Here is a 26,780-nt window from a genome sequence, read left to right as displayed (position 1 = left end):
ATAAGGGTTTGTAAGCCGAAACGCGTTAGATTTCTGCTCTATTATGGACCCTTTGGATTTTAATAAAAAAACATGGCAAATCATGTATGGACTCCAGCGTTGACTTTTTTGAGTACCAAGTGAATGGGGCTGATAGTCGAAAATGTTCGTAAGTCGATACCGCATGCGCAGAACGGCAATTACGTAATTTTCCGATGTTAGAATGGCTGCGCATTTTCAGAAGGGCAGATACGTCCCGTTCATAAGCAGGAGTTGTTCGTAAGTCGGGGACCCCCTGTACTGGCTCAATGTGAAACAGTTGGGTATTATCAGTAAATACACATTGTTACTGTAAGTATACATACACTTAACGGGGGACTATAAGAGTTTAGGGTCAATTTTATTTACCTATTTACCAGAACATAATGGGCTTTCCAAATAGAAAACACAAGGGGCCAGATTCTCAGTCAGCGGCGTATCTTTGCCCGGGCGTAACGTATCCGATTTACGTTACGCCTCCGCAACTTAGACAGGAAAGTGCTGTATTCTCAAAGCACTTGCTCCGTAAGTTGCGGCGGCATAGCGTAAATCGGCCGGCGTAAGCCCGCCTAATTCTAATTTGGATCAGGGGGGGCGTGTTTTATGTAAAACTACTGTGACCCGACGTGATTGACGTTTTTGCGGAATGGCGCATGCGCCGTCCGTGGAATTTCCCAGTGTGCATTGCTCCAAAGTATGCCGCAAGGACGTCATTGGTTTCGACTTGAACGTAAATGACGTCCAGCCCCATTCACGGACGACTTACGCAAACAACGTAACTTTTTCAAATTTCGACACGGGAACGACGGCCATACTTAACATTGGTACGCCGCACTTATGCCTCATATAGCAGGGGCAACTATACGCCGGGAAAAGCCTAACGTAAACGTTGTAACTTTACTGCGTCGGCCGCGCGTACGTTCGGGAATTTGCGTATCTAGCTAATTTGCATACTCGACGTGGAAATCGACGGAAGCGCCACCTAGCGGTCAGCAAAAAAATGCAGTTAAGATCCGACGGCGTAAGAGACTTACGCCTGTCGGATCTAATGGATATCTATGCGTAACTGATTCTAAGAATCAGGCGCATAGATACGACCGCCCAGACTCAGAGATACGACGGCGTATCTGGAGATATGCCGTCGTATCTCGTTTGTGAATCTGGGCCAAGTTGTTTCCTTTCATACACATTGTCATTCAGTAGAATCTTAAAGATCACTATACAGAGAGAGAAGGGGAGGAGTGCTCTGCCTCTTTGACTTGTGTATGCAAATGTAAGCTTAAGCTATTGAGTTCTGTAAACAACAAACCCTTTCTAAAAAAGAAAACAGGAGGTAAGAACAGACTGGGAAACTTACTAAAACAAAAATATAAAAATATCCAGTATATTTACAGTATATATATAGACACACAAAACAACTTTACATTCCCATTGCACATGCTAGGAACATTTCAACATGAGCTGTAATACAGGGGTGGGTAAATCTCTGGTCTTTTGATCTTCACCTATACAGAAAAAAATGGCAAAGGCATTAACAGGTGAAAATTAGACATGTAAGCATTACTAAACGACATTTTTTGTGTGATTTTTTTTTTTACATTGCTGAAATAGAAGACAGTTCTGGTGTTTCTACATTTGACTTAAAATTCAGGTAAAGATCACATCTTCTACCTACCTGGGTATTGTTAGAAATTCTCACCCCTGGGGACTGCAAAGGGTCTGCTGTTTTTTTATTAAACTTAGGGTAAAGTACAATGGTTCATCAAAGCATTGAACACATGTAGGACCAGCTTAATCAATCAAAAATCTTTTGGGCATCTAAACTCAGTATAAGCCCCGGTCGAGGGAATTTGTTCAATAGGTCAATCAGATCAATGGTGCGCCTTGTGTTGTCTCCAGCATGTCTGGAGGGCACAAAACCCACTTGATCCCTATTAACAAGTTTAGTTATAAATTGGGACAGTCTAGAGGACAAGATTTTTGTAAAGATCTTATAATCAGAGATTAGTAGGGCTATAGGTCTGTAGTTGTCCAGTATAGAGGGGTCCAACTGAAATACAGGAATGAGTTAACTGGGAGTGTGGGGTGTCTCCATGGAACGATGTTCTAAACAACTCCAGCATGTGTGGTATCAAAGTGGGCAAGAAAGTTTTATAGTAGTGGTATGTGAGGCCATCGGGGCCTGGGATTTATGAACGAGAAGGTCCATGACTGTTTTTGCAAATTCTTCAGGGGAAATAGGGGTATTATGTTTTTCAAGGTCCAAGGAGGTTAGTTTAGGTAGATAAAGATCTTTGACAAATTGGTCAAAATGATCTTGTGTAAAGTTAAAGTATTTCTATTCTATCCTATTCTAATCTATATTATTTGAATTTAATCTATTTGAATTTCAGAAGATGGATAGATGATTCTATTTTATTCTGTTCTATTTGCTTATTTTCTATTCTTTTGTATTATATATTTTTTCTTGTTTATTCTATTATTTTCTATTTTATTCTTTTCTACTCTGTTCGATTATTTTCTATTCTTTTTCATTCTATTTTTGTTTTCAAATTTGATAACATTTTCTAATTCAAATTTGATTTAAATTCAATGCGATTTGAATTTCGGCTGACATTTTGTTTCGTTAGTTTGGATTTGTTAAAATTTGTTACTGTTGTAATTTGGAAATTCGGATACTTTTGAATCACTGAATAATGAAAAATGTGTCCACATTTTGATTCGGAATGAAACTAACCGCACATGTCTACAAAGGACACATCCTACTGACTGTAAATGATATTTATTATGATCTTATATTTCCGTTTGCGGTTTTGGCTTACATTTTTTTGTAGATATACGTACAGTATAAATAAGATCAGCTGAAGAAAAACATGTCAAGAGTTTTGCCTGCATATTTTCTTGCTTACTTGGATATATTATATGTGTGACAAAAGTTCATTTTTTAGTGAGGCAGTGCTGAAACAACAAGCCAAATATTTATAAAGATTATTTTTTAAACAGACAAAAAAAGCGACGAGTTGTCTTCATACCTCCATTTGTGTGTTGACGTTTTCCAAGATTGGTCTAAAGTTCCTCCTGGAAGCACCTGTTTAAAAATAAGGTACAAAGAAGAAATTAGTAAATTCTCATTTGCCAGTTTCCCTAGAATTAGTTAAAATCTTATTGACCTATCCCTTGGGATTCAAAGTCAAAATTTTTATTTTTTTATAGGAAAAATATATGTAGCACTACCCCCGGAGGAGCTGCTGGTTTGTTTTGGGTGGCACATTTACATTGTGGCTCTTCCAAATTCCTAGGGGTGAATGGTGCATATAGCAGTAGTAAGGGAATGTCCGCAACAAGTGTCTTTTCTGTGCTCTTTATTACCCAGCCGGGTAAAAACAATAAACTGGTGATGAAAGGATAGAGTTTGGAAGAAGACGGAGAACAGCAGATTCAGGCGTAGTATTTGGAACAGTCCTGCTCCCATATGTAACACTTTCCACACCACTCTTGCTTGAGAGGGTTTAGTGTACCCGGACAGGCCTCTCTCACTGACCTGGCAGCCAGAGTATCAGGCCCCGTACACACGACAGAGGAACTCGACGTGCTTGGCACGTCGAGTTCCTCGTCTCGTTTTGGGATGAAGCCGCCGAGGAGCTCGGCGGGCCGCCTTCTCCTATAGAACAACGCGGCCAACGAGAAAATAGAGAACATGTTCTCTATTTTCTCGTCGAGCTCCTCGGCGGCTCCATCGAGCCAAAACTGTACAGACGACAGAGATTCTCGGCAGAATCCGGGTTTTGACCGAGTTTCTCGGCGAATTCTGCCGAGAATCTCTGTCGTGTGTACGAGGCCTCACTCGAACCTTTGTAGGATTAAGTCTCTGCCAGAGATGCTCCTGAATGAACTTGAACTTTTCTGGACTGCAAGGCTAAGGAGAAATCACTATGTACAATAGTCTCTTTGCGCTGGCAGAAGTTTCAGAACACTGCCCCTAGTGGTCAGTGCGCTGGTACTACTAGAATAAGGCAGTCCATGGCTCAATTAGAGCAAACAGCAAAAAAAAATTACTTTCTTCTTCTTTCTGATGATGACCTGCTGATGTTGAAGCCATTGGGGCCCTATCTTTACTTACTATTATCCCCCAAAGTTCTGCACAAATGTTCCGATGTGGATCCGGCAAGGATAAAAACAAAACTGGACAGGGGGGCTCTCCCCCTCGGGACTTCTTCAAAGCAGCAGCTGAAGCAAATAGCACTTGTAGGCAAATGTCCTACTTGTAGAACCTTGGGTCAGGCAAAGTGATAATGTCCCCTCGCTGATTTTCAGTGGTAATGGAGAAAACTTGATCGACCTTTCCGGGACATTTGAGGACCACTCTGTTACTGAAAATGTACCGACCGGGGGGCCTCTGAATGAATGAAAACTTATATAGCGCAACACATGCAAACTTAATCGCCTCTGGGCGCTTGTTGTTCCTGTCTCCTTTGGTATCAAAAGAGATGAGTCTTGATCTTTCTCCTGAACGCCAAGTGGTTCTCCTCCAGCCGAATGCTGGTTGGTAAAGCGTTCCATAGTCTAGGCCCTTGGACCGCGAATCTCCTTTCTCCTTTGGACTTGTAGTTGGCTTTCGTTATCTGGAGGAGATTTTGATTGGTGGATCGCAGAACGCGATTGGGATTATGAGCTTTTATTTTTTCGCATAGATAATGGGGAGCATTCCCATAGATACATCTATACATACATCTATACATCTATGCGTTAGACAGAGTGCTTTAAAAGTGATTCTGTCTTTTACTGGTAACCAGTGAAGGGTTCTCAGTGAAGGTGAGATTGATTCCCATGTTTTTTTCCCAGTCACAAGTCTAGCGGCCGTATTTTGAACGACTTGTAGACGAGCAATTTGGTACTTGGGTATTTGCATAGTCCAATCTTGAGTTTACAATAGCTCCCACCACGACCGCTATGTCTTGGTAGCCTCTGTCTCCGTTTCAGCATCCGCTTCCACAACAGGCACACACGTTCTGTCTTCAGCATCGCTTACCTCCGGTGACACGATCGGGGGAACCGCCGATGGCAGAGTCAGCGTTGATTCAGGCGTAGTATTTGGAACATGTAACACTTTCTACACCACTCCTGCCTGAGTGGGTTTAGTGTACCCAGACAGGCCTCTCTCACTGACCTGGCAGCCGGAGTATCACTCAAACCTTTGTAGGATAAAGTCTCTGCCACAGACCCTCCTTAAATAAACGTCAGGGAGACACCTCTGCCACAGGCCCTCTCTGATTGTAGTTACGGAGGCAATCCTCCTTAGGTGAATTACGCCTGGATCTCCTTCTTAATGTCGCCCAGGTACTGACTGACAGGTGATCAATCCTTCAGTGTGCGGCTACTTCGATCCCCGGTGGTTTGTCGAAATCCTTTTGGACCGCCAGCCCCACCAAACAGCTATACTGCTTGGGATCCTCAAAAGTGGGAACCCAGTCGATCACTGGGTCCCCTGTCGCTGCTCAACCGTTCCGGACCAACATGGTCCTGGAACCAGAAACACCGCGTGGCACGCACGCCCCGGCCAGGTAGGCCATAACGCGGGGGCACTGTGATGTGGTCACCCTAAAGGTGGGTGCCACACGGGACAAAGAAGACCCAGAACCAATGGCGTCTGCCCCTTAAATACCCTCCCCCAGCATGCACAGCGCGGCCAAACCCCTCTGATTGGTCGCTGGGGAAGAGCACCCAAACCTTGACTCCACTGCTGCCATCTACTGCACTGGGGTGGGAAGAACACCCCAGTACAACAGAATGAGCCCACAGCACAGCCAAGCTGAGACAGAGACCCTGTTTTGAACATTACAATTTGGATCAGTGTTTAACTACACTCTGATCTACCTCTAAATTTAAATAGCACCGATACTCCAAAGTGACATATGTCAATTATTTTAAAGTTTATTTTTTTGTAAAGATGAGAGTTAAGTGTATGCAATGCTAAAACATTTTAATATTTCATTTTGGATAGTCGGTGGAAGTTAGAGCTCCTGCTTGTTTTTTTCATTTTTTATTGTTGTGTCACCCTCTGTAGAGATTCACACTCAAAATTTTCATGGTGACCATTGTCTCCAGGATATAAAGTGATGGGAAGTCCAACATTTTAGACTGTTCACATCAACAGGATATGAAGGAAATTTTCCAATATGGAAACTGTTCTGGTGGCAACTGTTGTAAGTGGGGACCATCCTTTGTTTTGGAGAGGACGTCTTTTACTTCCTGCTGTGTCTTCTGGGACAAGAATTAAATGGAAATCTCCCTGACAAGACACAGAAAGGAAAGAAAATAACCTGACAAGAGTATTCTCCCCATAACAAGAGAAAAATGTACCTTAATAAACAATGGCCCTATTGTGGATGGGGCCTGACTGCACCCATGCAGGTGGGGTAACGCATCGTCTGAAGGTATGCTCAACAATGCCAGGGACCAGGCGGAGACTGCAGCCATGCAAAGAATCAAATATTAAGGCCGTCCTGGATTTAGAGATGAACCACTTGTGTGTAGTAATAATGTACAGAGTTCCTCCATAAGCTGTTTTGTCCCAAGTAACTACACACTTGTAACTGTATGTGTTGCATTTGGAGGGACAAGCAGAGTAATTGCCCACTCCACCAGTCCAGCATACCTACGCTACCTCACTCCCAGTAACAGAATGAAACCCCACTGGACATGTAGCGCGGGTCTCATGGGTGTCCGCATTTAACTCTTTCCTTCCTATATCTAGTGATCAGTCCTTAGATCTCCGTAACGCTAGTCTGCTCCCAGTGACCACAGGGCACCGGACGCATGGATTCCAACTGGGTTTTTTTTTTTTTTTAGAAGCACATGATCAAAGCCGAAGGCTCCCTGAGCCCACCCAGTTGTGTGAAAATTGCAAATTAATATTCGCTATTGTCTTCGTGATTCTCCACCCGGCCAATCAGGAATCGGGTCCTGAAATCTGATTGGCCAGAGAGTTTTAGGACTTACTTCCTGTTCGGCCTGGAGAAAAATCACCCAGATCCTGAGCGGTACAAAGCTTTACATGTCTTCAGATCCGCCCCGGCTCTTCTCTTGTCATCTGTCTCCTAAGGTAAGGAGGCCTCTGATTGTCCGTCTCTCTCGGGTGGTTAGGAAATCGATGCCTGCACATCTGTCACTCATGGGGGTGGATGTATTGCCACCTTCCCAATTGTCTCCCTAGGGGGGAGGGGGGTGGATGCATCGCCGCCTTCCTGACTTCCCTAGCGGTGGTATGGCGTTAGTTTGACGACCCCCCTAAAATATTGAACACTAGCCACCACTGCTGTGTTCCACAACACCAACGACGGTTGCTGTAGCTGTTCTTTCCTTGCAGTTACCCATGGCAAATACTGCCTCTTTTCAGCTTTGTTAAAGGTTAATCTTTTGTACCCAACATGCACCCCTTGAATATCTTCAGAGCAGGCTCAATGTAGTGGAAACAACTTTTCTGAAAGTTCTGTAGAACATGCATAACATGCAATAACATCCTTATCCTAACTACACCTAATTGTGGTTGCCCTCCAGGTTGTCTGCATAGGTGACATAGTTTTGGGAATAGTCCATACTTGGGAAGAATTGAATGGTGAAGTCCATGATTTTGGGGTGCCCCAATCTATCAGGATCCTGTAAAGGACCACAGGTCCCAGCAAGTCTTCACACTTGTCCCATACTCTTTTAAGCCCTGAGCCCCCTAGGATCCATACCTCTACTCCTTTATAACACACGGGAGGAAAGCTGGACCCCAGAAAAGGCCTGTGAACACACTCAGGGAAGGCAGCAAAGTGTTAACCCCTTCCCCCTAACCTGGGCAGACAATGCTAACTAAACATACAGTAGGCCACCTGCCTACACCCTCCTTTGTACTTTTAAGTAATGACAGCACAACCTGCATACCCCAGCGAGTTTATACATACAGTGCCTTGCGAAAGTATTCGGCCCCCTTGAACTTAGCGACCTTTTGCCACATTTCAGGCTTCAAACATAAAGATATAAAACTGTAAGTTTTTTTGAAGAATCAACAAGTGGGACACAATCATGAAGTGGAACGAAATTTATCGGATATTTCAAACTTTTTTAACAAATAAAAAACTGAAAAATTGGGCGTGCAAAATTATTCAGCCCCTTTACTTTCAGTGCAGCAAACTCTCTCCAGAAGTTCAGTGAGGATCTCTGAATGATCCAATGTTGACCTAAATGACTAATGATGATAAATAGAATCCACCTGTGTGTAATCAAGTCTCCGTATAAATGCAGATGCACTGTGATAGTCTCAGGCCTAGTACACAAGAGAGGATTTATCCGCGGAAACGGTCCTCCGGACCGTTTCCGCGGATAAATCCTCTGGCGGATTTTGATCTCACGGTTGTACTAACCATGAGATCAAAATCCCCGCGGAATTCCGTCCGCGGTGACGCGTCGCGCCGTCGCCGCGTCATGCGCAACGCTGTCATATAAGGACTTCCACGCATGCATCGAATCATTACGACGCATGCGGGGGATGGATTCGGACGGATTGATCCGGTGAGTCTGTACAGACCAGCGGATCAATCCGTTGGAATGGATTCCAGCGGATAGATTTCTTAGCATGTTAAGAGATTTTGATCCGCTGGAAATCCATCCCCGGGGGAAAAAATCTGCGGAAAAATATCTGCTGGATTGTACACACCAGGGGATGAAACGGCGATAACGAGGTATGTATGAAAAAAAAAAAAACAGCATACCCGCAGTGTAATCAGTCTTCTCAATGTATTGTTAGAATTTTTTTAGGGTGAACCTCCACTTTAAGAGAGCTGAATAATTTTGCATGCCCAATTTTTTCAGTTTTTTATTTGTTAAAAAAAGTTTGAAATATCCAATACATTTCGTTCTACTTCATGATTGTGTCCCACTTGTTGTTGATTCTTCAAAAAAAATTACAGTTTTATATCTTTATGTTTGAAGCCTGAAATGTGGCAAAAGGTCGCAAAGTTCAAGTGGGCCGAATACTTTCGCAAGGCACTGTATACAACGTATCACAATCATGTCATTCCACCTGTGACATAAGGATTTGTAGAGACATCCAAGACATTTATAAAGAGAATATATTGTTCTTAAATGTGTGCAGCCAGACTAGATTACTACAATTCCAGGTCTCAAAAGTCAGGAAGTGGAAGAAGGGGATCACAAAATGACCAATGCCACTCCTGTTCCTATGCTTCTATAGAAGGAATTCCACATACCTTGCCATTCTTGATTTCCATCATCTATGTCAATGTTGTTAGTCCATTCATCATTTTTGTCTTCTTCAAACCACTGGTCACCCCCATTTAGGATTGCCTCCCTAATAGCAAAAGGATTTACAGAGAATTAAAAAGAACCAATGTTGTGATATATATTATGCAAATGAATAATAGGATAACTTTATAATCTGTACAACATATAGTAAATTTGCCTATAAATAATTGGGCCATTAATTTGAACAACCCAGCTTTTATACACATCATTAATTATAGCTTAAACCAGGTTTAGATGGGACAGGGGTGCGTTATAATCCTTGCCAGGGTTTATTGAAGGTTGAAACACCATTAGGGAGTTTCCACTTCTGCATTCTGTGATTCGAGAAGAAAAAATGGAGAGAGCGGGTGTCCTTAAAACAAAAACAAAAAGACCCCAACAGAAACTTGTCTGTGTGCCCAATGGAGAGATGTAGACAGGTTCACCCACAAACACACCTCATAAACCAGTCCAATGAGAATGGATGCTCGCCTACAGAGGTATGATAGATAACACTGTAGAAAAGGTCACACCACCAAAACTGAAAAAAGATTAACTCTTCTGTTTTGTAGAGGCTTGTAGATGAAAACATTGACATGTAGAACCCAATTTTAAGGGTGGTTAATAGTGTCCCATTAGGCCCCTGTGGCAACCTGTCCTTGGGATAGGAAGTTAGTGGAAATCTATTCAATGTAGACATAGAGAGCAGGAAAACCCCAATCAGGGTTCTTACGTGTTTCCAATGTATCAATGTTTCCCATGGACTGTAATTTTCCCAAGTCTTACCAAATTATTTTTCTACTTAACACAAATAGGCACACAAATTACTTGTCTACTCTACAGAAACAGATGGACACATTCATATCCTACAGCATGCATGTTCACACACAAAATACAATGCACACCATTAGCCTTTTTGCCAATGATATAATTTTGATGTTAACTGATGTGGAGAATTCCCTGGCTTCAGTTCACTCAGCTTTGACCTTGTTTATTCAAATATCATACTTCCAGATTAATTAAACAAAATAATATATATTGGATCTGAGTATTCCTACCTCTCTGAAACAGAAGCTTAAGTCTACATTCCCATATGTGTGGCAACAGGAAGGGATACATTTCTTAGGTATAACCTTAAAGTGGAGGTTCATCCTCAACCTGAACTTTATATTACTAAGAACTGCAGCATTAATACATGTAGAATCCATTATTTTTTTTTTCCAGAGGTCAATCATTACCTTGATTATGATGTTTTTCATCTAGCTTCCGGGTACTGTTCCCCGCGGGAGTGGGCGTGTCGCTCCTTTTCCCCGACGGCCCACTGTGTGATGGGAGCTGTGCACAATGTCTCCTGGGAGTTATGTGTCGAGATTCCCAGGAGACAATCTGTACTTTTGCAAAAACAGTGTTCTCGTGCGATCTCGCGGGTCACGTGACTCGACAAGCGGGTCGCGTGACTCGACAAGTGGGTCATGTGATGAGGGCGCATCACCGCTTCCCGGAAGTCTTTGCTTGTGGGCTTCACAATGCCCACAAGTAAGATGGGAAACGCCAGGATAAAATTTTAAAACTTCTTTTCTCATGGAAAACAAAGCAAAACTATTAGAAGCAGCTAGATGTGTGTTATTATGCATTGCACATACAACTAAAAAATCGAGAAACCGCGAAAACCTCCGCTTTAACTCCTAATGTGGAAAACCTTATCACAACAAATTATCCACACGCTTTTCTTCAAGCCTAGCAGAAGTTGAATTGTCATGGTCATGTCCTTTTGGCAGCTTTCAAGATGATACTGTTACCTCAATTACTGTATATGTTTAGAACACTGCCTATTCCTGTACCTAATTATTTTTGTAACCGCACAATCATTGGTGAACCGCTTCCTATGGCAAGGCAGAAGGGCAAGTCAATTAGTGGCAACTAGGTAAGCAGGTGGTGTGTTGGGTATGTTTTAATTAAAGACCATTAGTTAGCATTGCTTCTTACTTACTTGAAGGCATCATTTCCCCAGGCCCTTCACACTCTCTGGGTTGGACTGGAAAGCCATCAAATTAAGGGTAACAGCTTATACAACTATTTAATGGCTAGCCATTATATTTCATGTACCTCCACTTCACTATCTCCAACTATAATAGCTACACTACAGGCGTGACATATTTTACTGGATATGCCTCTTGAAGATCCAATAAGATCCTACATTCTCCCTTCCTATTCTTAGTTTGGCCATTATTATTCCTGACGTTAACATTACACAATGGGAAACCAAGGGAAAAGGTGTGACTTATGACCTTTTAGTGTGCCCAGCGCTTACAAGTTTTAGGACCTTACAAATAGACTTTAGAATATCCTTACTCAACCATTGAAAATATCTACAAGTCGTGCATTTCATACACTCTAACCCAAACACCACTATTTCTCTGCGTTTGCAGATAGCTCAGTTTTATAACATGACTAATACCAACATTAATCTCATTTATTTCTCATCCCATCTCATTATTTTACAACATGCTTAACAACAAAGCACTTTTTACTAAATCTGCGCCTATCAGAGCTTGGGAACATGACCATGGACCAGTAATTAGAAGTGCAAACCTATGGAAGTTAACAGTAAAGATATTGCTATGCTGGTATCTGACTCTGTACCAACTTTCCAAATTCTCACCACACTCCCTACATGTTGGAGAAATTGTGGAGCAATAGGTACACTGCACTATATACTATGGACTTGCCCTGCTGTATCCACATTTTGTTTAGAAACCTTTCGATGAATTACTTGAATATTAAGGATAAAAAAATTCCCATATTCTCTGGAAAGGCCTTATTTTCATTGGAAATATAATTGGTATCATTCAATCTGAGAGGTATAGTAACTCATATTTTGTTAGCTGCATACCTGACACTAGTAAGGCCGCGTACACACGGTCGATCCATCCGATGAGAATGGTCCGACGGACCGTTTTCATTGGTTCACCACTGAAACAGACTGATGGTCTGATGTGCGTACACACCATCAGTTCAAAAAACGATCGGGTCAAAACACGGTAACGTAAAACACACGACGTGCTTAAAAAAACGAAGTTCAATGCTTCCAAGCATGCGTCGACTTCGCATTCGCGGGTTTTGAACCAATGCTTTTGTGTACTAACCATCGGTTTTGACCGACGGTCAGGTGTCCATCATTCCGATTGTAAAGCATGTTCTAAAACTTTGGTCTGAAGGACAAAAGTCCGATGAGCTGTACACACGGTCGGTTTGGACCGATGAAACTGAACCTCAGTCCGTTTTCATCGGTTTGGTCCGACCGTGTGTACGCGGCCTAAGACACTGGAAAGACCTCCAGGCTCCTACTGTAAGAGAAGTAATCCAGGTAACCCAAACACATGCCACATATGAAATACTATTTGCTTCTTCTAGTGGCAAACACCAGGCAGCTGGTGCATCTTGGATGCCGTGGGCCGACTGGTATAACAGTCTTTACCTATTTAATGCTATATTTTCTACCCGTCTATACACAAAACAAGTTGACTGTGTTGCTTTGTTTGCTTTGTTTCCTACTTATTACTTGCTTGATCTTAGGGTCATGTTTCCTTCTTAAAAATAATTGCACGATCTTCAGAAATTGCAGTAAATGTTTCCAATATCATTTGTACATTTTCTATGTGTATTGGTTAAAGCCTTGCAGGTGTGTTTGTGACTCTGTAACTTTTACAAATTTTAATAAAGACATATTGAAAGGAAAGATTAAAAAATATGCTGTCACACTCACCACATCTAAAGACTGTTAAGCTGAAATGTATTACATTTTTGGATTTGGATTTAGATATGTCTAAAAATGATTGATGCTCCAGGCTGCCTATAGTTTGTGACATAATAATGATACTTTACTTTATACAAATGTTTTCTGAATATTCAATGCAGTATTGAGTTGTAGTAAACATACCGAGTGCTAAAGAACGAGCATTAAGGCGCGTTACCAAAACACATGACAAAACACCTCCTCCATGTACAGTGTTTCAGCACCATTCATTGTGTAGTAAAACTCAAAACAAAATGCATCATAGCCCATCAAAATGCATGTGGGTATACATTTTGTGTGTATGCATTTACTGCAACAGAACATGTAACTTGGAATGGGCCCTCCGGTTATTGGGAAAGGCTTGAACCTTGCTTTCTGTGTACATTTTTAGATATATTTTCCCTTTTTTGGTCTAGCACATTATTATCAATAATATACAGTAGATACCCATAGTCAACTGACGTAACCCCTTTGAAGGTTCTTAAGATACCAAACATCTCCTGGTAAAGGAATACACAACTAGGGCCTGTGTCAGCCGGCTTTGGGCTTGTCTCAATGACATTAGTTTGACATCAGCTTGAAACACTACTGAGATCATTCAGAATTCATTCATAGGTCCATTTGGGCTTCTTTAAGACACCTTAAAGGGGTTGTAAAGGTATATATATATATATATATATATATATATATATATATATATATATTTTTTTTTTTTAAATAACAAACATGTCATACTTACCTCCACTGTGCAGTTCGTTTTGCACAGAGTGGCCCCGATCCTGGTCTTCTGGGGTCACTCGGCGTCTGTCTCGGCTCCTCCCCGCAAGAGCTAATCCCCTTCTTGGGAAGCACTCTCCCAAAGGGGTTAGCTTGCGGGGAATGCTCCGGTGATACAGCAGGCAGCTATAGCTGCCAACTGTATCATTCGGCCCCACCTCCCGGTGCGCCGTGTCATTGATTTGATTGACAGCAGCGGGAGCCAATGGCTGCGCTGCTATAAATCTCCAATGACGGCTGCCTCAAGCTGGGGGAAACCATCCTGGATCGCTCCCATGGAGTTTCGTGCATCAGGTAAGTAAAACTGCAAGGTGTGCATAGGATGTATTAACCCTCCTGGGTCAGGGTAGAATTTCAGAACCAAGAGCGGTAACCCCGAGCCAGACTCGGGATTGCCTCGCAGCATCCACAAGCATGGTTTACTTACCTTGTCCCTGGATCCTGCGATGCCTCTCCGCTGTGTGATCGAGCTGTCTCCTCGCTCGATTCACACAGTGCCTGTGTGCCGCCGAACTCCGTTACCTGCGACGTTACGGCGCACAGGGGCCGAGAACGGCGCCAAATACAAAAAAGTAAATAAACAAAATACATACAGTATACTGTAATCTTACAGATTACAGTACTGTATGTAAAAAATACACACCCCCTTTGTCCCTAGTGGTCTGCCCAGTGTCCTGCATGTACTTGTGTATAATAAAAACTGTTCTTTCTGCCTGCAAACTGGAGATTGTCCATAGCAACCAAAAGTGTCCCTTTATGTCAAAAATGGTTTTAGACCAGCTAGAAAAAACGATAATAAATTATAATCACTTGCAGAATTGAGCAATAGCGATTTGTGGGGAAAAATCGTCATAAAAAAAATAAAAGTAATGACAGCGACAATTCTGCAACTGGGCAAATTTCAGTGTATTTGATTTGAATACATTATTGAATAATTTTTATTATAATTATATTATTATTTGTTATAATTATTTATAGTTATTTATTATATAATAATTTATGATTTTGTTTTTCAAACTTTATCATACCCGAGATGTCTACTAGACTCTTGTTTGGACAGATTTAAGTGAGTTATTCCTAAGAATTGTATAGTGAGGTGAGGGGCGCTATATCAAAATAGTGGATGCGTGTCACAATGTGCGTTTGAGTAGTACACAGTGTAACTGTGTACCCAAATCTATGTGAAAAACCAAACAGATTATAGTCTAAACTCTATAAGTACAATAGTGCCAAATGCTGTGGAAAATAAATAAAATATAAAAAAAAAAAAAAAAAAAAATTAAAAGAATGTCCAGCAAACAAATAGTTAAGTGCAAAATGGATCCAGTGTTGTATCAAATCCAGGTGAAAAATGCAAATAATCCAATCCCAAATTGCAGGGAAAAGTGCAAATGCTAAAGTGCTTGTGAATCTTCAAAATAGCCAAAGTGCGAGAAAGAAGTGATCCGCCTTCACCTATAGGTCACCAGAATAATAATGGATGGCTCCTTACCACACGGTGTTGACCAGATTACTTAAAATATGGTCGATCAGGCTTGTTTTAAATGAGGATCAGCAGGGTCTCATTGGGTTCCAATGTCAGCGATTGCAGCAAATGGTGTACCAAGAAAGGAGAAGAGATACCACCATAGTGTAAAACCATTTAATATACAAAAGTTAAAATTACAATGCCAAATGGCCTCTTACTGTTGCTGGTGCCCGTTCCCGGCACTGAGGCTGTAGGTGGTGGGGATAGTAAGACAAGATAAGAGATGGCCGCGTCCTGGTCCACTAGCGTGCGTTCCACCGCTAGTTGTCCATCAACCAGTGAGACCGGAAGTGCGTGGCTATGCGTGTGCGCTCGGATACCGCCTCGACGTCACGTTTCAGTTAAACCGTCTTCCTGAAGACAGTTTAACTGAAACGTGACGTCGAGGCGGTATCCGAGCGCACATGCATAGCCACGCACTTCCGGTCTCACTGGTTGATGGACAACTAGCGGTGGAACGCACGCTAGTGGACCAGGACGCGGCCATCTCTTATCTTGTCTTACTATCCCCACCACCTACAGCCTCAGTGCCGGGAACGGGCACCAGCAACAGTAAGAGGCCATTTGGCATTGTAATTTTAACTTTTGTATATTAAATGGTTTTACACTATGGTGGTATCTCTTCTCCTTTCTTGGTACACCATTTGCTGCAATCGCTGACATTGGAACCCAATGAGACCCTGCTGATCCTCATTTAAAACAAGCCTGATCGACCATATTTTAAGTAATCTGGTCAACACCGTGTGGTAAGGAGCCATCCATTATTATTCTGGTGACCTATAGGTGAAGGCGGATCACTTCTTTCTCGCACTTTGGCTATTTTGAAGATTCACAAGCACTTTAGCATTTGCACTTTTCCCTGCGATTTGGGATTGGATTATTTGCATTTTTCACCTGGATTTGATACAACACTGGATCCATTTTGCACTTAACTATTTGTTTGCTGGACATTCTTTTAATTTTTTTTTTTTTTTTTTTATATTTTATTTATTTTCCACAGCATTTGGCACTATTGTACTTATAGAGTTTAGACTATAATCTGTTTGGTTTTTCACATAGATTTGGGTACACAGTTACACTGTGTACTACTCAAACGCACATTGTGACACGCATCCACTATTTTGATATAGCGCCCCTCACCTCACTATACAATATATGCAAGTCAGTCACCTGATTTTATTTGGGAGCAGCTTCACTTGATTCATCAAGTATATAATTTAGTGTAATTCATTTGGCGCAAGATTTCTTTTTCCTGTATTCCTAAGAATTACAGGCCTACAATGTAAAACTCCAAATTTCCTTGCAAAATAATGGTACCACTTTCAGCACCTTAAATCTGAAATAATCATACCGCCAGGGAGGTTAAGGTGAAAAAACACAAAGCTTTAAACCCACATTTCAGACAAACTCCAAACTCATTCCAAGGACAAACTTCAAACTCATTCCGAGGAAGGGTAGGCCATACATGCCTTCCTGTTCCAGAGATGCCTATGCCCCTGTTTTTGCATGGGTGCCACATGGACTAGGAGTAAAAAAAAAAAATCTCCCCAATGGGTTCACAGATAGAAATTGGTGCCGTACTTAGATTTAAATTTCACCCCACTCTATCCAAATCTAACAAATGTCTGAGGTTAGATGTTATTATATGGGGACACATGCTGTTTATACAGATATTGTTTGCAGTACCACAGAGTAGATGTACTATATCTTGCTTATGGTCTCACCTGTCCTTGTTTGATGTTTTCGATCTGTACAGGAGGAATAGTACAGTGCAAATGATGATGACCAAGACACCAATGGCTGCTCCCACGCCGCCATATAAAGCATCCTTAAGAATTGAGCCTGTACAGTCTGATTTTGTGTACATATACTTGTCCAATGCTGGGCAACTGAAAAAATGTAATACAAAATATGTAACAATACTGTTAACCTCATTGGTGAACATACTTCCTTTATTAATGTCCTACACATCAACTCCAGGAAACTTGAAAATTCTCCCTTGCTCTGAGGCCCCATACACACGAGAGGATTTATCCGCAGATACGGTCCAGCGGACCGTATCCGCGGATAAATCCTCTCGAGGATTTCAGCAGATTTCTATGCGATGGCGTGTACACACCATCGCATTGAAATCCCCGCTGAAATCCTCTGCCGATGACGTGTCGCGCCGTCGCCGCTATTATGACGCGGCGACGGGCGCGACGCTGTCATATAAGGAATTCCACGCATGCGTCAAATCATTACGACGCGTGCGGGGAATCCCTTTGGACGGATGGATCCGGTAAGTCTGTACAGACGAGCGGATCCATCCGTTGGAATGGATTCCAGCAGATGGATTTGTTGAGCATGTCAGCAAATATCCATCTGCTGGAAATCCATCCCAGGGGAGATTTATCTGCGGATAGATATCCGACGGAGTGTACACACCATAGGATCTATCCGCAGAAACCCATTTGATGGGATTTATCTGCGGATAGATTCTATGGTGTGTATGGGGCCTGAGGCTTGGTTTAGGTCAAGGGAACATAGAACAATAGACTTACTTATTCGATCTTCCACTCTTCTGTGTTGCTCGACCAATCACTGTAGCGTCTCCCCCCCCCCATGCTCCAGTGAGCAAAGGTACTAATGTCATCAAGAACAATGCAGGGAACAAAGTCCTGTATTGGATGTAAGTACTCCAAGGAACAGTTCACTGGTGAGCATGGGGGAGCGCCGTCTGCGGACACAGCTAAGGGTTGGATAGGTAAAAGTATTTTTATTCTCCCCTAACCCCACTGCAAGGGAGAATTTGTCCTAATCTAGATATTACATGTTATTTAATATGTGCCAGTCAAGGTTTTGCATATTGCAATGAGGATATGTATGACAGGTCCATGTAAGCTTTTGTGTATTGCTTGAGAAAGGACTTTTTCCATCCCAAAACACATAGCATACGTTTGCTGCTTTTAAGTTGCTTCATTAAAGTATTAATTTCACATTATCCATCAAAAGTGCCGATCTACCTCTTTGCATACCTCTGGTACACCCCATGGTATTGTTCATGGAATGAAATTACCATTTAGGGGATCACTGTTCAAGCTTAGGAATGTCATATGTGGTCAGTAGTCTTGTCTACTAGCAGGTACTGTACACGTTAGGAAATAGTAGCAAAGTAAAGAGGTTCCAAAAGATTAAGATACTTATCACATTCCAGGCTGTAAGGAGCCTATATGGGCATTAAATAGCAACAAAATCCTTGTTTTTCCCTTCTAAATGATGGAAAAGGTTCATAATTTGGTTGGTTGTGTTGACTAGCTGGATCAACTGTTGGGGAATTTTTCCATTATAAACAAAAATCCTGTAGTCAATGAGCTGGATAAGACAGCACTCATTGACTTCTGTGGTGTGACTACCTCTGGGTGTCACCTGGTAGGTGCGCCTTTCCTGATGAAGTAGGTTCTGCAGAGTCTTGTCCACAAGGGAACAATGCCAAAGGAGCATGCTCTTTTTAGTGACTCTATTGCTGGTTAGTTGCTGGCAGGGCCAGGACAAGGGATGGGGGGCAGAAGGGTAAAGTGCCCCTAAAGCAGGTATTGACATGTGGAGTCAGAGTGTATATGGAACTCTATTTTTCTGCAACTCACTTGATCAGGGGCCTCAATAGCTGCTGGAGGGAGGGTTCTGCTTACTCCTGTCTCCAACAGAAGCCTGCATTGGGCAGATGAGAGCAGGTGCCCACTGAGAACTCTTTTCCGTCTCGGTGTGGCATCAATGGGCAGTGAGGGCACACTGATATTTTTTCTGTCTCCCCTTGTCATGTTATATCATATGACTAGAAAAGAAGAATGAGAAGCTGCCTTAAATCATTTAAGGCACTGAGAAAAAGGATTGAATTAGGTGAGTAGGGAACAACTCAACCCTAGACCTTCCCCCTACTCCTCAAAACCCCCCAAGAGCCCCTTAGCTATCCTGTTACTTAGAGAATCTCAACAGCCCTTCCTTCCTCCGGTTCCCCCCGGATCCATAGATGGCAAAGCAGTCCTCCTAAGACTGACACAACACTGGGACAGGCACCACAACGACAATAACAAGTTGATGGCAGCATTAGGATTACTGATATGGGATGGCCCTTGGGGTTGCTGTACCACAACAAATTGCCCACTGATATGTGCCCTGAGCTATGGGGCTCAGTGCATGCTTTAAGACGTGTCTTTTGAGCTTAGCTTACACTTGTGGTTGGGGGTAGAAAAATAGAAGCGTTTTTTTTTCAGCCCCCCTGAGTCAATACTTTGTAGAACCCCCTTTCACTGCAATTACAGCTGAAAGCCTTTTTGGGAATGTCTCTACCAGCTTGGCAGAGTGTGTCTAGAGAGTGAAATGTTTGCCCATTCTTCTTTGCAAATAAGCTCAAGCTCTGTCAGATTGGATGGAGAGTGTCTGAGAACAGAAATTTTCAAGTCTTGCCAAAGATTCTCAATTGGATTTAGGTCTGGACTTTGACTGGGCCATTCTACCACATGAATATGCTTTGATCAAAACCATTCCATTGTAGCTCTGGCTGTATGTTTAGGGTCGTTGTCCTGCTGGAAGGTGAACCTCCGCCCCAGTCTCAAGTCTTTTGCAGACTCTAACAGGTTTTCTTCTAAAATTACCCTGTATTTGGCTTCATCCATCTTCCCATCAACTTTGAACAGCTTCCCTGTCCCTGCTGAAGAAAAGCATCCCCACAACATGATGCTGCCACCACCATGTTTCACAGTGGGGATAGTTTTCTGCCACACATAGCATTTGGCTTTTAGGCCAAAAACTTCAATTTTGGTCTCATCAGACCAGAACACCTTCTTTCACATGTTTGCTGTGTCCCCCACATGGCTTCTCGCAAACTGCAAACAGGACTTCTAATGGCTTTCTTTCATCAATGGCTTTCCTCTTGCCACTCTTCCATGAAGGGCAGATTTGTGGAGAACACAACTAATAGTTGTCCTGTGGACAGATTCTCCCACCTGAGCTGTGGATCTCTGCAGCTCCTCCAGCGTTATCATGGACCTCTTGGCTGCTTCTCTGATTAATGTTCTCCTTGCCCGGCCTGTCAATTTAGGTGGACGGCCATGTCTTGGTAGGTTTGCAGTTGTGCCATACTCTTTCTATTTTCAGATGATGGATTGTACAGAGCTCCATGAGATTTTCAAAGCTTGGGATATTTGTTTATAACCTAACCCTGCTTTAAACTTCTCCACAACTTTATCCTTGACCTGTCTGGTGTGTTCCTTGGCCTTCATGATGCTGTTTGTTCACTAAGGTTCTCTAACAAACCTCACTGTGAGGGCTTCACAGAACAGCTGCATTTATACTGAGATTAAATTACACACAGGTGGACTCTATTTACTAATTAGGTGACTTCTGAAGGTAATTGGTTCCACTAGATTTTAGTTAGGGATGCAGGAGGCTGAATACAAATGCATGCCACACTTTTCATATATTTTATTTGTAAAAAAAAATGAAAACCATTTATAATTTTCCTTCCACTTCACAATTATGTGCCACTTTGTGTTGGTCTATCACATACAAATCCCCAAAAAATACATTTATGTTTTTGGTTGTAAAATGACAAAATGTGGAAAATTACAAGAGGTATGAATACTTTTTCAAGGCACTGTAGATCAAAGAATACTCACAAGCACTGGGGTCCCGTCATCTTCTGGATCTGACAGGTTCCTTTATGACAATCCACATAAGAAGGAGATTTGTTTTCACAGTGAGACACGCAGATAGGACTCCCAGATTCAAAAATCGGAGTGAAAAACTCTTGAAAACCTTCTGCAACTGTTTGCTTGCATTGCTCTGAGGAGACAAGAGATACCATGTGGCTTTGTCTTGCTACCGTATCTGGAACATCCTAGGACAAGTCACTGAAAAATAGCAACATTTCACCTACCTTCAAGAGATTTTGGTGGTGTTCCAGTCACTGTGTAATCTTCGGCAACACACAGGTTGTCTATAGGATGGGAAAACATAAGATTGTGTGATGTAAAGTTTGGTATAAAAAGTATAATTTCTGTGTTTGCAGATGACATAAAGATAAGTAACTTTAGGATGTCTGTGATTTAAACGCTGAGCATGATGGGCATTTATCTGACAAATAAGGTTCAATTCTTTCACTGCCACTGATGTTTTTTCATAACATCCCAACTGTTATGCCCCATACAGACGGTCATTTTTTGTGATGAAAAAAAAATGACGTTTGAAGTGATGAAAAAAAACGACATTTTTGAAACTTCATTTTCAAAAACGATGTAGCATACACACCATCATTTTGAAAAATGATGAACAAAGTGACGGCACTCTAAAGGGGAAGTTCTATTTGCCTTCAGGCTGCTTTTAGCTGGTTACTTGTTAGTAAAAGATGATTCGTGCTTTTTTGTCTGTTACAGCGTGATGAATGTGCTTACTCCATTATGAATGGTAGTTTTACCTCCCGTCTCAAAACTTGCTTCTGGGCATGTGCGGGTTTAAAAACGTCATTTTGCCCACACACTATCATTTTCATTGACACAAAAAATGACATTTTGAAAAACGACACAAAAAATTCGAGCATGTTCGAATTTTTTTTTTCGTCGTTTTTCTGAAGACATAAAACGAAATTTTCCCCACACACTATCATTTTAAATGACGTTTTCAAAAACGTCATTTTTTTTCATCATAAAAAATGACCGTCTGTATGCGGCATTACAGAGGCCGACTGTCAGGTGGAATTGATTCAAGTGTAATAGGTCGGAAAGAGAGCCAAATTAAAAATCGAAAATCTTTATTGTTCAACTGGTTACAACAGGCAGGGCAACAGAGCCCTATACAGCCTACCTGAGGCCCCGCCACACACGCTTGACACCATCTCAACCAAATAGGTTTATCTTGGTCTCATCAGACCACAGGACATGGTTCCAGTAATCCATATACTTAGGGGCAGATCCACAGAGATCTGCACGGGCGCAGCGTATGGGAGATACTCTACGCCGCTGTAACTTACATTTTTAAACTTCGAATCCTCAAAGAATTTGCGCCGTAAGATACGGTGGCGTAGTCTATCTCTCGCGGCGTAAGGGCGCCTAATTCAAATCGGCGAGTAGGGGGCGTGTTTCATTTAAATGAAGCGCGTTACCGCGCCGAATGAACTGCGCATGCGCCGTCCCTAAATTTCCCGCCGTGCATTTCGCGAAATGACGTCGCAAGGAGGTCATTTTTTAAACTTAGACGTGACTTACGTCCATCCCGATTCACAGACGACTTACGCAAAAAAAAAAAAATAATTAAATTTTGACGCGGGAACGACGGCCATACTTAACATGGCAAATCTAACTATCGTATTTATCGCGGTATAACGCGCTCCCGCGTATGCCGCGCACCCCTAAAGTGGCCCAATCCTGTGGAAAAAAAGTTTTTTGTACTTACAGTTTTGGTGTCTTGCGCGGCGTCCATGGGCAGCCTCGTCGGGGTCCGGCGTCCGTCTTCGGGTGTCCTCTTCGTCGGGTCCGGGGTCTGTCTGCGGGCTTCGGGTGTCCTCTTCGTCGGGTCCGGCGTCCAACTGCGGCTTCGGGTGTCCTCTTCATCGGGTCCGGGGTCCGTCTGCGGGCTTCGGGTGTCCTCTTCGTCGGGTCCGGCGTCCTTCTGCGGTGTCCTTGCGTCCTCAGCGCTCGTTTCCCGTGCCGAGTTTGAATACTGCGCCGACATATACAGAGCGCAGTACACTCGTGTATTGTCGGGCAGGCTCGGCAACACTCGCGCTCACGTTCTGTACGTCCAGGACGTGAGCGCGGAAGGAGCCGAGACTGGCCGACTATACCCGAGTGTACTGCGCTCGGTATATGTCGGCGCAGTATTCAAAACTTGGCGCAGGAAAGCGGGTATCGACGTATACCGCGCACCCGCGATTTTGCCCTGATTTTCAGGGCAAAAAAGTGTGCGGTATACGCCGATAAATACGGTATACGCCGCAAAAAAAGCAGCTTTAACTATACAATGGAAAAAGCTGACTGAAGACGACGTAAGAAAATGCGACGGCCGCGCGTATGTTCGTGGATCGTCGGAAATAGCTAATTTGCATACCCAACGCAGAAAACGATGTGAACGCCACCCAGCGGACAGCGAAGTATTGCATCTTAGATCCGAAAGGCGTACGAGGACGTATACCTGTCGGATCTAACCCAGAGGATTCAAACTAAAGATACGACACGGGTAATTTGAAAGTACGCCGGCGTATCAGTAGAAACGCCGGCGTACTCTGTCTGTGGATCTGCCCCAATGTCTGCTTGTCTTCAGCAATCTGTCTGCAGGCTTTCTTGTACATCATCTTAAGAAGAGGCTTCCTTCTGGGACGACAGCCATACAGACCAATTTGATGCAGCGTGCAGCGTATGGTCTGAGCACTAACAGGCTGACCCCTGAATGCGGGCATGCGTGCCAGTGAGCGTTGGTTAATTGGGTTTCTCTTACAGATCGTGGGCTGGATTCAGATACAATGGTGTATCTATCCGCCCGGCGTAACGTATCTCAGATACGTTATGCCGCCTTAAATTTGGGCGCAAGTTCTATATTCAGAAACAACTTGCGCCCTTAGTTACGGCGGCGTAACGTATCTGTATCGGTGTAAGCCTGCCTAATTCAAATGTGGATGATGTGGGCGTGTTTTATGTATATTAACTGTGACCCCACGTATTTCACGTTTTTTATGAATGGCGCATGCGCCGTTCGTGAAAAAATCCCAGTGCGCATGTTCGAAATTCCGCCGCAAATCGTCATTGCTTTCGACGTGAACGTAAATTACGTCCAGCCCTATTCGCGAACGACTTAAGCAAACGACGTAAAATTTTCAAAACTCGACGCGGGAACGACGCCCATATGATATGCCTCATATAGCAGGGGTAACTATACGCCTAAAAAAGCCTAACCTAAACGACGTAAAAAAATGCGCCGGCCGGACGTACGTTTCTGAATCGGCGTATCTAGCTCATTTGCATATTCCTTGCGTAAATATACGGAAGCGCCACCTAGAGGCCAGCGTAAATATGCAGCCTAAGATACGACGGTGTAAGACACTTGCGCCAGTCGGATCTTAGGGAAATCTATGCGTAACTGATTCTATGAATCAGGCGCATAGATACGACCCCGCACCAATAATGACTAAGTATGGGCTCGGGCGTGTTTGCAGCTCCACGTGCCGAGCCCGCCAGGAAGCACTCATTGTGCAGCGCTAATCACAGGTAGTGAGACATTTCCCGATCCGTGGCTGCACAGATCGGGAAATGCCTCATTGCCTGTAATTAGCGATGCGCATGTCAGCTTCCTGGCGGGCTCGGGCACATGGAGCTGCAAACACGCCCTAGCCCATACTCAATATGATGACTGCAGCCAGAAGTCAGTATCAGCCTCCCTGGCACCGGTGAGATAAGTCCCACACTCAGGAGTCGGGACAAAACGGGACTAATTTCTGCACCCCTCTGAATGTTGCGCCCGGGGCAATTGTGCCAGCTACCCCCCCCCCCCCATGCTTTGCATTGCCTGAATGTACACTAGCTGCATTTGGGACATTGCATCCGTGCACATGTTTCTCTACACAGCTCCAAAACATCCCAGGAACCAATAATATCCACACATTTTATGCTGCAGGGGTAAATGCGTCCATACACATAGGGCCAAATCCACAAAAGGGATACGACGGCGTAACTGCTGTTACGCCGTCGTATCCCTGGTCCTAACTATGGAACTGATCCACAGAATCAGTTTTCCATAGTTAGGGAGAAGATCCGGCATGTGTAATTGAATTACACTGCCGGATCTTAGGATGCAGTACCGCATCCGCCGCTGGGGGCATTTTGTGTCGAAATGCCGCCTCGGGTATGCAAATTAGCACTTACGGAGATCCACGAAGCTTTTCAACTTCGTTTTTTCTCCGTAAGTATTAAGTTGCATACGCAAAATTAGGGCTGCTTTTACAAGGTGTAAAGTTAGTACACCATGTAAAAGCAGACCCTTCTGTCTAGCGGCGCGTTTTTTTTTTCGAATTTGAATTTTTTTTTTGCGCTGTATCTTTTTTTTCTTCCGACGCAACTTTATTGACCCGTCGCAATCCACAAAGCCCGGCGTAACGTAATTTCGCGCTATGCACGTCGGGAAAATGACGTCACGAGCATGCGCAGTACGGCCGGCGCGGGAGCGCGCCTCATTTAAATGGGAATCGCCCCCATGAAATGAGGAACGCCTTGCGCCGGCGGAATTTAAGTTACACGGCCAGAAATTTCTAGGTAAGTGCTTTGTGGATCGGGTACTTAGGTAGAAATTTTAAGGCAGTGTAACTTAAATTAGAATTTCGCCGTTACGCCGGGTCTTTGTGGATTTGGCCCATAAAGCCTAAAATAAAAATCAAACCAGTCTATTGGTCTAGTGCTAGCAGCTGTGTTGTACTTACTGTTTCATGTGTTGTACTTACTGTTTGCATCTGCACAGTTGTTTTTCCTCATTTCTTCAAGATTTTTTTCTACCTCTTGACGTGCTTGGTTGAACATTTGATCTATATTCTCATCGGGCTTATAGTCTAATACCATAATAAGTCTATGAGCCACAATAATGCTTCCTTGCCTGTCGGCGACATAGATGTTTTACTGATTAGGATTTTTTTTTCACAAATACCGTATAAAGTATACAGGGCTGCTGTTAGAAATCACGGGGCCCCGTACAGCCTACCTGGCAGGGCCCCCCTCAAATATATCAAAACAAGATTTTCACTTAAAATATACTAAAATCATTCTTAGCGGACACAAAGATTACAGAGAAGCTGTGTGAATTAGCCCTTTTGTACATAATTTTTTACATTTTTGAACAAAAACATTTTATATATTTTTTTAAAAAACATTTAAATGTTTTGAATTTTTTTTTTTACAATTTTTACAATTTAGTTTTTTCCAAGAATTTTATTAAATTTTACAAGGAATTAAAACAATACAGGGTTACAATTTGTTATTTTTTTTTTAATGGAACAGGGAAGCCGGCAGCTGTGTCTGTGTCTCTCCCTGCAGCAGCTAAAAGACGGTGGGAGGGAGAGAAATAATTTTTCAGCTGCTGCAGGGAGTCACATAGGGCATCCTGTAATTGCCCCTTCATCCGACTGCACTGATTCCCTCTGCTGTTTGGGCCCCCCTGTGAGCCTGGGCCCCCTACAGGAGGACTGGTGGTCCCCCCTATCAGTGGCCCTGAAAGTATATATGTGGAATTATCATTCAAAAGTTACAAAATTCCTGATGCATCAAAAAATTTCTTTAAAATGTCTTCATACCTTATGGACAGTATTTCAACTTCTTTAAACCCAGTAATATTCCTATAGACATCACTCATCTATTGAATATG

General features: G+C 42.9%; 1 protein-coding gene and 1 long non-coding RNA gene across 2 annotated transcripts; both read right to left on the bottom strand.

Annotated features, from left to right (window-relative positions):
- Positions 1-1,257: 1,257 nt before the first annotated feature.
- On the bottom strand, positions 1,258-21,153 carry LOC120930939 (mucin-17-like). Its single transcript, XM_040342071.1, has 5 exons — positions 21,062-21,153; positions 17,129-17,293; positions 9,270-9,370; positions 3,051-3,106; positions 1,258-1,523 (listed from the first exon to the last, which is right to left on the bottom strand). Exons 1-5 carry the CDS (start codon positions 21,079-21,081, stop codon positions 1,470-1,472), a joined length of 396 nt encoding a protein of 131 aa, XP_040198005.1. The 5' UTR covers positions 21,082-21,153; the 3' UTR covers positions 1,258-1,469.
- Positions 21,154-21,327: 174 nt separating this feature from the next.
- On the bottom strand, positions 21,328-26,768 carry LOC120930938. Its single transcript, XR_005747789.1, has 3 exons — positions 26,710-26,768; positions 25,867-26,015; positions 21,328-21,381 (listed from the first exon to the last, which is right to left on the bottom strand). It is a non-coding gene; the product is annotated as an uncharacterized LOC120930938 (long non-coding RNA).
- Positions 26,769-26,780: the final 12 nt, after the last annotated feature.

Source organism: Rana temporaria, chromosome 3, assembly GCF_905171775.1.
Source record: "Rana temporaria chromosome 3, aRanTem1.1, whole genome shotgun sequence".
NCBI lineage: Eukaryota > Metazoa > Chordata > Amphibia > Anura > Ranidae > Rana > Rana temporaria.
The sequence above is the reverse complement of the archived record's forward strand: the minus strand, read 5'-3'. Positions and strand labels throughout refer to the sequence as shown.